The sequence below is a fragment of the Triturus cristatus genome, chromosome 7 (assembly GCF_964204655.1).
Source record: "Triturus cristatus chromosome 7, aTriCri1.1, whole genome shotgun sequence".
NCBI lineage: Eukaryota > Metazoa > Chordata > Amphibia > Caudata > Salamandridae > Triturus > Triturus cristatus.
In genome coordinates this window covers 303,081,145-303,097,385 of record NC_140590.1, presented here as the reverse complement: position 1 = coordinate 303,097,385, position 16,241 = coordinate 303,081,145, and the positions used below count along the sequence as shown (strand labels likewise).

General features: G+C 45.7%; 1 protein-coding gene across 2 annotated transcripts in view; it reads right to left on the bottom strand.

The window, feature by feature from the left end:
- The window catches only part of MYBPC2 (myosin binding protein C2), a 256,681-nt gene extending 241,226 nt beyond the window's left edge, over positions 1-15,455 (bottom strand). For both annotated transcript variants that reach the window (XM_085616340.1, XM_085616341.1), the window contains exon 1: positions 15,393-15,455. In XM_085616340.1, coding sequence (XP_085472466.1) covers positions 15,393-15,414 — 22 coding nt within the window. In that variant the 5' untranslated portion in view covers positions 15,415-15,455. The remainder of the gene's footprint in view (positions 1-15,392) is intronic.
- Positions 15,456-16,241: the final 786 nt, after the last annotated feature.

The window sequence follows — 16,241 nt, the reverse complement described above, 5'->3', positions numbered from 1 at the left end:
GGTATTAGTGGTACTGTACATTTTCTGATACTTTGTTATTTTGACATTTTTACACATGCTAACAGACTCTGCAAAGATTTTTCCTTATTAGTACCAGTGGAACATACAACTACAGCAGTGAGAAATGTGACCAGTCAACCTTTACAAAGGGCCCTCCACTTCACAGCAGCACAAGTCACATTTTTTAGTAACCTTTGATCCGTTTGAGCTATAAACAATTTATTAGTTCAATCGCCAGATTATGCAGCAGATGATGTATTATGTGGCAAATATGGCAGAGCCATAATTATGTGGAAACCATTTGCAAACTAGGATATTTTGCCATTCATGTTTGAACTGCTCTTGCGGAAAAAGGGAGGAGAAGTGCTGATGACAAAAACCTCATGGCTGGGAGAGAAATGGCTTGTGATTCCACTTGTAAGGATATTTGGGACATTCTGTGATTGGAAACATATCCCACTTTGTGAGTGTATTTTAATGTCAATAATTCATATTAAACCTTAAATAAACATGTGTATTTATTGGTTAAATTAAATAACATAATAAGCTGTAACCGGTTAGTGAAATGGGAAACAAATACTAAACATTGGGATATTTTGCTCTTTCTGCCACACCTCTGACTCCACCCACTGACCCAATCTAAGCGTTACTCCCGCCCTCTGATTCTCGGCCCACAGTTCCCCTACTTTTTTCCCCCCACTTCGACCACTGGTTGCAATATCTGGTTGATGGGTGGATTGGAAAACAAAATGTGTACGGCGGCTTTGTGTTCACGAATGTGGTCTTTTTAAACCATACTGCTTACGTTTTGTAAGCATATAAGCAGTGGACATTGAAATGGGTCCTTTCTGGGCCCTGTAGTTTTCAGGCAAAAATACTCGTTGATTTCTGCATAAATGTAAAAGCGTTAAGTTCAACATCTTGTTTCAGATTACATTTCACATGCTTTATTTAATCTTTCATTCCCTATGAGTGTTTCCTTTTTCCAGGATGTTGTTACTTTTTCCTTTAGGCAGCATATTGCTCTTGCCTAGTGCGTAATTTGAATAGAGTCGCATCCAGTTGTTTATAGCAGGTCAAATTGGATTGTAGTTGAAGGCAGTGTAAATTCCTATCAGTGGGGCAGAATGGTGTTCAGTGAGGGAGCGGATGTAGCACTGGGGGCCGAGCTGCCAAATTTAGAACTAGGGAACCAGGTTCAGCCTTCATGAACAATCCCCCAGACCACTCTCCTGAGGGAGCACATTCCCATGCTAGACCTTAGAAGGCCCGCAAAACCGGAAAAGCCCTGGTTTCTTAGCACCAGCAGGTGGACCCTAGCACTGGCAAGTGTGGGTTCACCTTGAAGGCTTGCCCACCAAAATCCATACTGAAGTTCACCTCCAGTCTTGCGGGCAGGCCTACGAAGTAGCAGACCCTAGAGCAACAGTGACTCTGTCACTGAGGTCACAGGACCCCTGAGAAGAGCTGGCTCTAGGGCAGTGCGAGCGGTGTGACCGTAACGGGTGCTGACTTTGAGTGGGGGCGTTGTATATTGTGGTTTTCAAAGCACTTGCTGCCTCCTTCCTGGCCTACAGCAATTTTCGGCAAAAATATAAATGTCATGATAACTCCGGTGACTAAACTTCTTCCTAGAGCGAGATCGGAGTTTTGTCTAGTGGAAGTTTTGACTCATGGAAAGATTGCGCAGAGGGTTAATGTGCCTGCTGCAAAGAAAACGTACCATGCCCATCACAAACTGCACATATTTAAAATAGGTCAGTGGGTTACTGATTTTGTCAGTGAGATCCTTTTGCTACTTGCAGTTTATAAGTTAAAATCCTAACAAAGAACAGTGAGCTATTAACTTTCACCTAAGAGCTGCATACAAACTGCAAGGTATAAACTAGAGCTTTATGTTTTTTCCCTAAGCCTTTGATTATCCTAATGTTGCAAAAAGTGTTCATTTGGATAGAAATCAATAATGATTATTAAAGTGAACCCCCAAACATGGTATTAAGTTATAAATTCTGAGTTTGTGTTTCTCCAGATCAATCCCTATTAAACTATACTGCCTACTAATATGGTTGTCATGCGACTCATACACCTTGTAGTCCTTTGTCTTTTGTAACATTCACTATACAGTGATTTGCACACATAAAATTGATTGTCTCTGTGTATATTGCTGAGGACAGAAACTCCATGGCTCGGAAACAAATGGTGTGTGCTTCGGCTTTTAAGCATATTTGGGACATTCAGTGATTAGAAACATATCCCACTTTGTAAATTTATTTTAATGTCAATAACTCATATTAATCGTTAAATAATCATGTGTATCCATTGGTTGTATTATATAACATAATAAGCTGTAACTAGTCAGTGAAATGCCAAACAAATACTAAAGATTGGGATGTTTTGCCAATCCTGGCCACACCTCTAACTCCGCCCACTGATCCAATCCTCAGGTTATTCCCACCCTGTGATTCTCCGCCCACAGTTCCCCTACTTTTTTTTCCCCACTTCGACCACTGGTTGGGGGCAGTAATATTGCTACAGGCGCTTGTCTGCTGGTGCCTAGCAACGGGATGTGCCTGTAGTCACTCTTGAGTTCCGCCTGTCTCTAACCTTTCAACCCCCGCCTACCCCCCGGACGGCAGCTGGTTACCTGTCATGCTCAGTTTATTTACACTTTGAACGGGGGTGAGAGGTCACGTCATCACCTCGTCACGCTGAGCAGCAGCCGCGGGACTGTGAAGGGACTCTCTGCACTGCAGCCTCTTTGTAGGGACTAAGAGCTGCTCGAGAGCTTGGCTGAGGGAAATTCCGCGACTCCATCAGGGCGGAGAGGGTCTTTGCCCCTTCCGGTGCACATTTATCAAGTCTTTGCACTGGGGCAGTCACAAAAATCGATGGAAACTCGCAAAGCCATGGTAAACTATTTACTTTCTAGCCCAACATCTGTTTTGCCTGAAAAGTAGCCTTTAATGATGATTTGAGCTACATTGCATCACGGGGTTGTACATGAACATTCCCATGCAACCTCCCAACGTTTTGAGGCAAAGCCTTATCTACTAATGTTTAGAGACAGGACTTTGCACCACAAATGTATGTATTCGTCCATGTGTGCTGACCAAAAGCACATATGCAAGTGGGAAAGTATGAACGCCCCTTTCATGCTACGCAGCCACTCTTGATTGCTGTGCTGTGCTGCGTTGAACATGGGAAATTTGCCCCTTTGAGTTTTGTGGCAGTGAGAAACCTGGGGTAGGGGTGACATCTGGCATCTTTACTGTTCTCTGCTAATGTATGAGTGAGGAATCTGTCACGATTACAGTTCTTCACAATGGCGACACAGGGGAGTCTCTCATTCTGTTGCATTTATAGTGATCCACGGGGGCAGCAGATGGAAACTGGCAAATTTAGCTACCAGGATGGCAGCGGAACATTTGGCCCATGTGCAGATCTCTCCAATGGTGGAAAAATGACAGATTATCCAAAATGCAGCTGCTAGCATGCTGATGAATATTCCAAAATATAAATCAGTGTCACAGTCCCTTATGCAGTTGCACTGTCTTCCCATTAGGAGGCGTATTGACGTTTAAGCATTATGCATTGCATTTAAGTCCCTGCATGATTTGAACCCGCAATCCGCTTCTTCCTACAATTAAGTGATCCTTGCGATCCGCTTCTTCCTACAATCTAGAGATACTTAGTTTTAAAAGATCATCTTGGGGTGGTAGAAGCTTTGTAGTCTGCACTGCTAGACTTTGGAATTCTCGGCCCCTCAATCTTAAAAGAAGTACAGATCTATTAGCCTTTAGAAAGGCATAAAAACCTGGCTTTTTAACCAGTAAACTCCCCCTGCTATCCTTAATTCTTCACACGTGTTGTCTTTCTTTTTGGCTAGCGCCTAGACACATTCGGGTATTAGGAGCGCTTAAAAAATATTTTTTTAATTTCCTTAGAAAGGGAAATCTTGCACATTTATAATACTGCACCAGGAAAGCAAATGGAAGTCTTGCGCATTTACGATTCTCAACCAGGGCGGCAGATGGAAATATGGCAAAAATAGTCACCAGGATGGCAGTGGTACGTTTTTGGCACATGTACAGATCTCCCCCATGGCGGAAGAGAAATCTTGCACATTTATAATACTCCACCAGGTCGGCAGATGAAAATCTGGCACATTTAGGGGTAGATTTACAATAAACTAACACAGCGCAGTGCAGCAAGTCATTTTGCTGCGCCGCGCTGCGTTAGTTTTGAAGCACAGGGACGTGACATATTTACAACAATATGTCGCATTTCTGTGCTTTCCCTGCGCTGGCGCACAAACTGCTGCTATGTGCCAACGCAGCCACCCTTGCACCATGGTGCAAGGATGCCGGCACCACGGGGGTGATTGTTTATGTGCAGGAAGGGTTTCCTTCCTGCACATAAACAATCGGAAATAGCGTTCTACAACTTCTATGTGTGCTGCATTTGCACACACCGAACGTGTAAAATGTAATTGATGTAAAGGATTGTTCATGTGCAGGAAGGCTCACCTTCCTGTATATAGACAATCATTAGAGGTCACTTCCTCGTTCTATGTGTGCTGCAGAATGCAAGACGCATAGAAAGAGGAAGAAAACGAGGAGCAATTAATACATTTCTCCTCGTTGCGCATCCCTACACCTCCCTTGGGTAGGCTTAGCATTCAGACGCATTTCCAGGTTTAAGATTTCTTGTAAATCTGGACATGTGTCTGGTTCCATGGGTGTTGCGTGGGAACACCCACAGCAACACCCATGGAACACCCCTTTCATGCAAAGTGCTGCGTGTAAAGGGACTGTATTTACAAGGGCAGGAAAAGCCACGCAGGGTGGCTTTTTCTGTCCTTGAAAATATGGGGCAGACAAATACGCTGCCAGTGCGTAACAAAAACTGACGTACCGGCAGCGTAAGGGGCTTGTAAATCTGCCCCTTACAGTTCTCCAAGATGACGAGGGTAAACCTGGCATATTTAAAGTTCTACACCAGGGTGACAGTGTGAAATCTGACACGTTTACAGTACTCTAGTAGGATGGCAGAAGTAAATCTGGTACATTTAGGGGTATATTTTCAAGGGGATATCGTCAAAGTTTTGTTGACGATATCCCCTTCTCCTTATTTACAAGGTGGCTTTGAACCACTTAACGTGGTTTAAAGCCACCTTGTAAATAAGGCCCCTTTTCATGCTTCTCTTAGCGTGAAGGGGGTGTGCAATGGGTTTTGCAGTGGGCATTCCACCCCAACACCCATTGCCTTTTGATTCTGCCCCATATTTACAAGGATGTGCCAGCACCAAAAACAAGGCCAGATAAAACATGATCTTAGGTTATCAATACGAGGAGAAATCATGAGAAGAAATCATGAATTTCTCCTCGTATTTTGCTCTTTCTATTGACACAGCAAATCGCCTTTAAAGATTGTTTATGTGCAGGAAAGTGTCGTTTGCTGCACAATTACAATCACCCCTGCAGCTTTTTTTTTAGCGCCAGCACTAGAGGAAACGCAGGAGTTCGCCATATTTTTGTAAATACAGCGCATCCCTACACTAAATAAATGTCAGAGCAAATGTTGAAGTAACACCATGCTCTGACATTTTATTATAAATATCCCCCATAGTGTTCTACTCCACGGTGGAGTGATTTCTCCACCTAGGTTTCGGAATCCTCGATGGGAGGTGCCACTTGGACACTGGGGGTTGCTGGGTGGGCAGGAGTGGCCTCTAGCAGAACATCCCCCAGTTGTTAGCTGTGGAATTCTTGCCACCAAATGTAGGTAATCGAAAGCCCCCTCTAATGCAGAGGTTCAGTGCCCTTGTGTCTATTCCCCCTCAAACAGTGAGGAATGCCTCCCTCTATGTTAGCAACAGTGCTGTTCTTGCACTGAGCTCAGTGCACCAGGCATGATGATCAGGCAGTTGAACCAACACCAGGCAGCTGAGTGTCCTATGGGCAGCAGCTGTAGGGGGGAGTTTCCATTGGCTGGAGAACTGCCGTCAGCCGAACTCTTAATAGTACTGATAGCCACTGTGGGCAGCTTCACAGCAGGTTCTTCGCCCCCACCCTCGATAGAATCAAGCCCTCTCTATGCCTTACTCCTGCTTTTCACACCATTCCCTCCTTGCCACTACCATTCCTTCTCTCTTTCCTTTCTTAGTTCGACTACTATATATGTCCCATTTCCCTTTCTCAGTCTCATATCTGTCTTCTTTACACATTTTTCCTTGTCCACCTTTCCCTTACTTTTTAATGTATCTCTCCTTTTTTGTCTACTTTGTGCCCCTCATCCACACCCTCTCGTGTTTCCCTCCATATCTCCCGTCTTCCAGTTTCTCCATGTCTCTCCTTCCTCGTCACCAAGTCGTTCGTTCATTTGCTCTCCCGCCAGTCATCTTTCTGTCCCTCCCTTCTCTCCGTCATTTCACTCCTTCTAGAACTTCAGCATCGTACCACGCGCCTTGTGCGAGGTCCTTCTCTGCGCCGTGCACTGTTTTGAGCATCCTGGTGTCCTCCAGTGGCAGCTCGCCGAGGGAGTGCTGCGGTGCGGTTGGGCGGGGGAGGGTCAGGGTGCGGGGTAGTAAACTCCGGCATATGGCGCAACTGGAGTTAAGCAAATAAATAAATAAAACAAATTACATTGCGTGCGCTGTATCGCCGGGTTGTCTCAAAACTCTACCATGGGTGGTAGCGTGGGAACGCATATGTCCCACCCATGGGACACCCTCTAGTGCAGAGGAATGCAAAGCATCGCAAAGTGCTTTGCGCCTCTTTGCTTTACTTCTAGGCAGCTTTCTAGCGCAATACAAGTTTTGTGCTGGGAAGTAAATCCAACCAAAAACGTTTTGGCAAGGTTTGCATTGGAACATAGGATTTGTAAATATGGCCCTTCATTGGAAAGATTTGTGTCACCAGGACATTGCGCCAGACATTCATTATGTTATGTTGAATTATAAAACTCTAATTTGGTTAGCACACATTCACACATTACGTGGTCTTTTACCACTTGGGTGCATACATTATCTGGCATTGTAGGCAAAGCCCTGCATTTCAATGTTTGGAGTATAGATGTAGGTAGAAGACCTTAAGTAGTGAAAGAAGGAAAAAGAACAAGCAGAGGATGAAAGGGTAAAAAGATCCAGGGATGCAGGTTAGGAATGGAGCAGAAAAGCATGCATAGAGATCAGGGCAGCGCACGCTTTCAGCAAGTCCTATTACAATCAATCAATCAAGATTTATTAAGCGTTGCTTTTCACCCCTGAGGGTATCCAGGCGCTGAGGGAAGGAAAGTTGCTGCTGAGATACATTTAGTCTAAGGGCCACATGCATCAACGAAAAAAACGGTCGCAAATGGGCAGATTCACAGAATCTGCCCCTTTGCGCCCGGTATTTTTGCATTTGGGATGCGTCATCCCAAATGCAAAAATCGCAATTTAAGTAATCACAAGATTTGAGATTCCTTAAATTGCGATTGCATTTAAGGAATCGCAAATTGCGATTCCTTAAATGCAATGCATTATCTCAAAAAAAATAGCGATTTTGCTAATAAGAATCGCAAATTACCATCAATTCCAAGTTGATGGTAATTTGCTAAAACTTTGAAAAATTCCCAAAAGTGCATTTTTCAAACTTCCATGTTGCACACATACATGTCCTTGGGGCATGTGTGTGTGTGCAACATGTGGTCACATGCCAATTTCAGGGGTGCATCAGGGTGTCCTTTTGGCACCCTTTTACCCTTAAAATTGCATGCACAATTTGCGAGTACCTATTTGGTACTCACAAATTGCGCATGAAATTCCCATTGAATGGGAAGCAATTCCTTAATTGCGAATTGCAATTTGCGAGTCGCAATTAAGGAATTTGTAGGAATCGCTAATATTTTAGCTGGTGATGAAGGCCTGGGTGACAGTGCATCTGCCTTCAAAGGGGAGCCATTTGAATACATTTCTGAGCAGGTGAGGAAGCAGGAGGATGAGACCGAGTTTATCTGCTTCCTTGTCGACAGCTTGCTGTAGAGTATTATTACGAGGTTTCTTCTGTGCTTTGTGGATGTGGAGCCGAGCTCTGTTGGCCACCTGAAGTCATCTCACAGGGAGTTGTTACCGAGTATTTCTGTTTTGTTTGTGTTGAGTTTGAGGTATCTGCTTTGCATCCAGCTTGCGACGCTGGTCATGCACCTGTGGAAGTTAGAATTTGGTGTTAGTCGGGTCTGTTGAGAGTGAGAAGATGAGCTGAGTGTCGTCCGTGTAGGAGATTCTGTTCATATCATGGGACCTGACCAGGGTGGCTAGAGGTGATATGTGTTGAAAAAGGTCAGGCTGAGATAAGAACCTTGTGGGACGAGGCAATATGTTTTGCGTTCCCGAGGTGAAAGGTGAGAGGCGGATGCTTTGGGTTCATCCGGAAAGGAAGGACAAGACCCATTTGAGGGCTTTTCCTTGGATCCCCATTTGGTGGAGACTGTGTAGGAGGGTGTGGTGGGACACGGTGTCGAATGCTGCGGAGAGATAAAGGATTAGGGTAGCGATCTCTCCAGTGCCTAGGAGAGTTCTGATGTTACCTGAGGCTGCAGGAATCAAAAGGAGGCCTAGGAAAACATTTCAAAGCAGCCCTACACCTGGTCTCCTTATTTTACTCCACTACCCTCTATCATCCTCTCCTCTCCCCCCTTTTCCCCTGGCAGGTGCCCAGTGGCAGACCCTGGCATTCAAATGGCTCCAGCCCCCTGCTTAATTGAAAACAATTATAATTGATTCATTCATTGTGCAGTGAGGGGACAGACTCATTGGGCTGCTGTTGGTACAAGTGCACTACACACTCATTTGCACAGGTAGTGAGCATGTAGGAAGTAGGAGAATCCATTCAGGACAATCCAACTGCATGCCCAGCCTTCTGCACACAGGAGCTAAATGCAGTTTCTTGCACGAGTGCATTGGTATATTATGCATACAGAGTCAGAATGTAAGTCTTTGCACCATTGTATTTGTAAAACACACATTCACCCATAAGCATAATGTACATTTGTCACCAAAACATTGGTGTATTCTGAATAGAAAGACTGAGGGGCAGAGTTATGACCAGGTTTTTGTCGTGTTTGCACCACGCAACATGGTACGATTTACGAAGCCACGCAAGGCTACTTTGCATTACCTTGAGTGGCTACATAAATCTTGACTAAAGCAATGCAGCGCAAATCGCTGTGTTTCCTGACTCTGCTCATGGGCGTTGCGTGGGTGTTCCTATGCAACTCCCAATGATTTTGACGCATTCCCAGATTTACCAGAATTGGTAAACCTGGGAATGCGCCAAAAAGAAATGCCTCCCCGGGCGAGGCAAAATGAGGAGAAATAGCTCTATTTCTTGTCATTTTCTTCCTCTTCCTATGTGTGCTGCAGAATAAGCAGCACACACAGAAAGAGGAACATGCCTCAGGGGAATGTTTTTGTGCAGGAAGATGCCCTTCCTACACACAAAAATCCTGCAAGCAACAGAAAAAAAATCCTGCATGCAACGGGAAAAAAAATCCTACATGCAAATAGGGCACCAGCACACGGGAAAAGGCGGGAATGTGCCATATTGACATAAATACGGCGCATTCCTGCCCTTCCCCAGTCATGCAGCTCAGCAAGGTGACTTGCTGCTCTGCACTGCGTGACAGTTTTATGAATATGCCCCTGAATGTGAACCTTTGCACTAGTGCACTGTATTGTAGCGTCAAAGGCTGAAAGTTCATCTGATTTCAGAGCTCCAGTGTAGTCTGTAATATGAGGCTAATGTGAAGGTTTGCAGTAGTACATTGATGTATTTGGCACTCAGAGGCTGAATATGAATCTTTGCAATATGTACTCATTTATTTTCCACTGAAATGCTGAACTTTAATCTTACAGCACTGCACCGGTGTTCCCTACACTCAAAGGTTGAGTATGGTTTCTTACACGGATCTCTTGGCATCCATGGGCTAAATAAGGGAGCTTGCCCTAGTGTGTTTACATATTATGGTCTCTGAGGCTCATTGTGAACATTTAGTCCGCGCATGTCTTTTGCACTCAAGCACTTTCAGTCGTGCATCAGTGTATTCCACTCTGAGCAGAAACCATAAGTACCACTATTGCCGCTCAAGCTCTGAGTGTAGAATGCACCACTGCACTGGTTTCATACTTCGGGGCACATTTACAACAGAATGGTGGAGCGCCGTGTTATGCCACAATTGGTAACCCCGCGCTGCAACATTCTGAAAACGCAGGGATGCGCCGTATTTACAATAATACTGCGCAACCCTGTGTTTCCCCGAGTGCTGGCTCTAAATGTAGCCTAGCACCAACACAGGCAATGATTGTTCATGTGCAGGAAGGTGTCCCTTGCTGCACATAAACAATCACTAATGCATATTTGTAACTTCCATGTATGCTGCAGAATGCAGCACACATAGAAGTTGCAACTCGCCATTTTCTAATCATTGTTCATGTGCAGGAAGGGACACCTTCCTGCACATGAACAGTCATTAATGGCATTTTGCTGTTTCTATTCTGCAGTGCACACAGAAACAGCAAAAATGAGGAGCCTTCCCCAGTTTAAGAACAGGTTTTCCCTGGTCTTATTTTTGGCACTGCTCCATATTTACGGCAGCCTTGTAAATAGGGGCCAGCGTCAAAAAGCAATGGGTGTTGCAGCGGAAAGCCCACTGCAACACCCATCGCCCACCCCTTTCACGCTAAGTACTGCATGAAAGGGGTTGTATTTACAAGGCCACCTTGTAGATAAGCCGAAGGGGTTATCGCCACAAGAACATCAAAACAGTGACGTTCTGGTGGTGATAAACCCTTGTGAATATGCCCCTTGGTCTGATACTGAGTTCAGACTACACCAGTGCATTGGAACACGCTTGGGACAGGGAGCTCAGGGCACGTGTACAATATGCACACGGGTCTCTCTCTGTGGTGACCCTCGTGCTGAAGGCTCACTAAGGTCTTCTCACCACAGTATATGGTAATCTCTCCTCCGGGTCTGACAGAGTTATCAGACCAAGGCAGAAGCAGAAAGGCCAGGCCAGGGCAGTCAGTGGCATGTAAGTGGGATAATATTATGCCTATCGAGTGACTCTATGTGGCAAAGTTCAGGGAGCTTTGCTAAAGTGAGAGGGGGTCATAAATCCGAAGCCGCTCCTTCTGACCTTTAAATACTTGTGTAGTGCGGTAAAAGCTCGCCTCTCGAGCTTCGCGATGGAAGAACCATCAGAAGACAGTTCAACCTGAGCTCACTCGCTTGTGTGTAGCATTAAACAAGCGCAACATTAAACAAGCACTGGTAAAGCTTTTGCAGACTGCCTGCACAAAGACATGCGTAATAGACAGGGCTTTAAGTGGGCCGGGTCTCACCGGGTCTGAGCACAGGCAGTTTTTTTAAGGAGACCTCGAAACGGGTCTCTATCGGGCTCTATTTTGTGCCCTGGCACAGGAGGTCCGTCTTTTTTTCGAGCGTTATAGGGGAAGGGAAATCCTTTAAAGAGAGTCATTTTCTCTCTGGATTTCTCTTCTCTTTTTGGAACTCAGGAGCAGCAACATTGTTGCGGTGTCACCAGGGCTTTGTGTGGAAGCTTTTTCAGTATTATATACAAGCCACAGTTGCTGCTTTTTTTTCTTATGCAACTAACAATCATTGACAAAGCCAATAGTCCTGACTGTAGGTATGATGTTACTTGTTGTATCATATATCTGGATGCAATGACAGAAACAGCAAAATACCAGTCGGGCGGCACACCATGCTAAGCACACATTTTTTAGGTATGTGTTTTAAGCCACGCCCTTAATTACATTGGCCACACCCCTTGAGAGTCCCCCCAGTTTTTTCATCCCACTTAAAGCCCTGGTAATAGAGCAGGTATGTACGCAGGTATGTACGCAGAGGTCACACATACATGCAGATATGCAGTTAGAGAAACAGTCCTAGAGGCTTACATGTACAGACAGGCCAATACACCTATATACAACTACACGTGCAAATTAGCAAACATACTTGCGGCCATGATCACGGGGTCCCGGCTATGAAGTCACTAATGCACACAGACCAACAGACATGTATGCACCTGTCAGAGTTCTAGAACTCATGAGCGCTTTATGTGCAAACTGAAAGGTTGAGCCCATCAAAAGTCTAACATTTCTGCTAAGAAGTGCCAGTATAGTCCTAATAAACGTCCCACTCTTGTGCTAATAAGCGCCACCAAAGTCTCACTCGTGTGCAAGAAAGTGCCACCATAGTCTCACTCCTGTGTTAGAAAGTGCCACCATAGTCTCACTCTCGAGCTAGAAAGTGCCACAAGTCTCACTCTAGTGCTAGGAAGTGTCACCACAGTCTCACTCTTGTGCTAGAAAGTGCTACCATAGTCTCACTCTCATGCTAGGAAAGTGCCACCATAGTTTCACTCTTGTGCTAGAAAGTGCCACCATAGCCTCACTCTCGTCTTAGAAAGTATCACCACAGTCTCACTCTTGCGCTAGAAAGTGCCACCATAGTCTCACTCTCGTGCTATAAAGTGCCACCATAGTCTCACTCTTGTGCTAGAAAGTGCCACCATAGTGTCACTCTTGTGCTAAAAAGTTCCACCATAGCCTCACTCTTGTGCTAGAAAGTGCCACCATAGTCTCACTCTCGTGCTAGAAAGTGCCACCATAGCATCACTCTCGTGCTAGAAAGTGCCACCATAGCGTCACTCTTGTGTTAGAAAGTGCCACCATAGCCTCAGTCTTGTGCTATAAAGTACCAGCACAGCTTCACTCTTGTGCTAGGAAGTGCCGCCATAGCCTTACTCTCGTACTAGAAAGTAGCCTCACTCTTGTGCTAGAAAGTGCTGCCATACCCTCATTCTCGTGCTAGAAAGTGCCACCATAGCCTCACTCTCGTGCTACAAAGTGCCACAACAGTCTCACTCTTGTGCTAGAAATGCCACCATAGCATCACTCTCGTTATAGAAAGTGCCGCCATAGCCTCACTCTTGTACTAGAAAGTGCCACCATAGTCTCACTCTTGTACTAGAAAGTGCCACCATAGCCTCACTCTCGTGTTAGAAAGTACCACCATAGCCTCACTCTCGTGCTAGAAAGTACCACCATAGCCTCACTCTCGTTATAGAAAGTGCCGCCATAGCCTAACTCTTGTACTAGAAAGTGCCACCATAGCCTCACTCTCGTGCTAGAAAGTGCCACCATAGCCTCACTCTCGTGCTAGAAAGTGCCACCATAGCCTCACTCTCGTGCTAGAAAGTACCACCATAGCCTCACTCTCGTTATAGAAAGTGCCGCCATAGCCTCACTCTTGTACTAGAAAGTGCCACCAGTCTCACTCTTGTACTAGAAAGTGCCACCATAGCCTCACTCTCGTGCTAGAAAGTACCACCATAGCCTCACTCTCGTGCTAGAAAGTACCACCATAGCCTCACTCTCGTGCTAGAAAGTAGCACCATAGCCTCAATCAGTGGTGCGCCTGTTGAGTAGTGCCTCTCCTGTTCCAATGCACGTCTTACTGTCTGCTAAAAGCCGACTTCACTGCCCTATAAACTGGTCTGCAGTTTTTATATGAGATCATACCGAGCTCCTAAGCGCCTTCCAGGAAGTGCTGGGACTGTTCCAACAGTGTTAAATTACAAGTTTTACTCTTCTTCTAGGATCTGCTGTCCAAAAAAAAGCTGGCACTTGTGATATGCAGTGCAAGTATTAATACTTCTCCCTCTCGGTTCTCACAGTCTTTCCTCATTTCCATCACAGTTCACTCATGAAATATGAGAAATGTCATGGTGAGTCAGTACAAATGTCCATATGCCGGTCACCTGCACCCACCCCAGCAGCCCTCACACACTACAGCCTGTATGGAGATGTGACACTCAGTCACTCCATTTAATGGCGCTCTTTTTATCAACCCGAGAAGGTTGAAAGGTTGAGTCACCCCACCACGATTGATACCCGATCCTCACACACACATTTGCAGCATGGGTGCCCCCATTGTCTCCTTATTTTGTATATCCATTTCTCTTCTCTCTCTAGACCACAAAGGGCCGACGTTAGCAGTGGTGGCGCCCGGTGCAACAATGTTAGTTGTGCACCCCCCAATGACCCCCTCCACCACGGATTCCCTCACCACCACCTTTTAACAGTGCCCCTCAAGTCTCCATAACCACTCTCTCTAATTAGATATATATCGCCACTCATACCAATGTAGGGCGTCAGACCAATTTGCATCACAGAAACATTACACATAGACAATCAATCATACATGTGTAACTCAGTGTATAGGAAACTTTACATAAGCCAGAAGACTACAAGGTGTGGGAGTGAAATGAAATGAAATGTGGAATTTATAAAGCGCGAACTGTCACTCCCCCAGGAGCCGCCTGTCATCCATACCAGTAGGCAGTGTAGTTTGAGGGCTTCTGGAGAAGCACAAACTCAGAATTGGACATGGAACGCCATAGTTGGGAGATCTCTTCAATAATAAGAAATGATTTTACCCAAATGAACCCTTTTTGCGCATTCATCTATGTTCAAGTCTATTCTTTGCAGTGTGCCATGCAGTTCTTTGATGGTGTTAATAAATAATTCACTGTTCTGTATTAGGATTTGAACTTAAAAACTGCAAGTAACAAAAGGAAGTCTCAAAGCAGTAACCCATTGACCTAATTACCGTGTATGCACTTTGTGATCTGCATTGTACACGTTCTTTGCAGCAGGCATATTAACCCTCTGTGCTACTTTATGATCAGTTAAAACCTAAACTAGACAAAACTTCGATCTCTCTCCATAAGGAACATTAATTACTGGAGTTATCTTGACATATTTATTGTTGCCTCGAAATTGCTGGAAGCAATGTACAAGCAGCAGGTGTTTTTAAAACCAAACTAAACTTGCAAACAGGGCGCCCCCTGAAGTCAGCATTCGGTGCCGTGGCACCAGTCGCGACGCCCTAGAGTCAACCACAGTTGGAGACAAATCCCCCATCACATTCCATTGTTATCACTGAGCCGAGGAGACAAGGGTGGAGTTGTCAATGTGCCCAAGCTCACATTCCACCCTTTTAGCGCTTTTGTGCGCTACGATGGTGGCCCACAGCCACGGGCACTCTGAGGGCACACTCGCACTCCATCTGAGTTCTAGACTCCAGAGACCAGACTCCTCTCAGTTGGGTTATTTCACCAAATTAAAATCCACAGCCTAAATTCACAAAGCGCCTAGAGGCAATTGAGTTGTCTATTTGCGATTTACATAAAAACCAGCAGACGTTCTCTCTCGACGAAGAGTTTGGTTCTTGTGGTACGCGGTGCACCGCTGCTCCGGAGCCCGTCCCAGCTCTCGCCCCCCCAGCCTCCACATCACACCCCCATGCACAGTAGAGTCCTACCGACTGTCGTTGGCTCAGGCATGGTCGGGGACGATGCCCTCTCCCGGGTCCAGGCACACACTCGCCACTCCAGAGCCCCCCGGCCTCTTTAAAGACTTGCCCATGTCCCCAGGGAGAGACTGACATAGGCCACCTGACCCTCCCCACCCTCTCTCCAGGGCCCAATGCCAAATTCTTGAGCCGTGCCATACAGCTCCTTAAATCAGAGAGGATGGGAAGGGGGTGGGAGGTCTTGGCATTAATAGAGTAGGAGCCACTGGGGTCCAATCCGAGGATTTCCTGCTGCCGCCTTCGATGCGTGAGGGAGAAGCGCGCGTGGTACTCTCAACCCCAAATAGAGCCTCGCAGAATTTGAGACATTAATAGTACCTAGATTTAGGTAGCGCACGATACTTACTAGAGCGAATGTGCGCGTTACTAAGTCTGAAACAAAATGACGTTGTCTACTCAAACCTTGCCAAACATTATTCCATGCGACTCACATCTAAACAATGGAAAGCACACCGCCAACAGACTAATTTGACTCTCATCAACGAGAATCCTAGAACTGTAAAGAACGCTTAGATTCCTAAAGCGCCTCGGGACCACACAAACCATGGGGAGGCACTGTACAAATACGTTTGAATTAACATACAGGTGCACCGTGTCTGACAATGATTGCCCGGCCGGTGAAGCCTGACAACTCCATTTCCCCTCGGGCAACCAGGGACGTACGTGGTCTCCTAACCAGAAACAGTGACGAAATCACCTACCCTCTCCTGCCCTCCCCAATTAGTAAGGACATTTACTGGCAGGTCTGAGCTATTACGTCAGGCAAGAAGCAGCTCTTGGCTCAAGCACATCTACTCA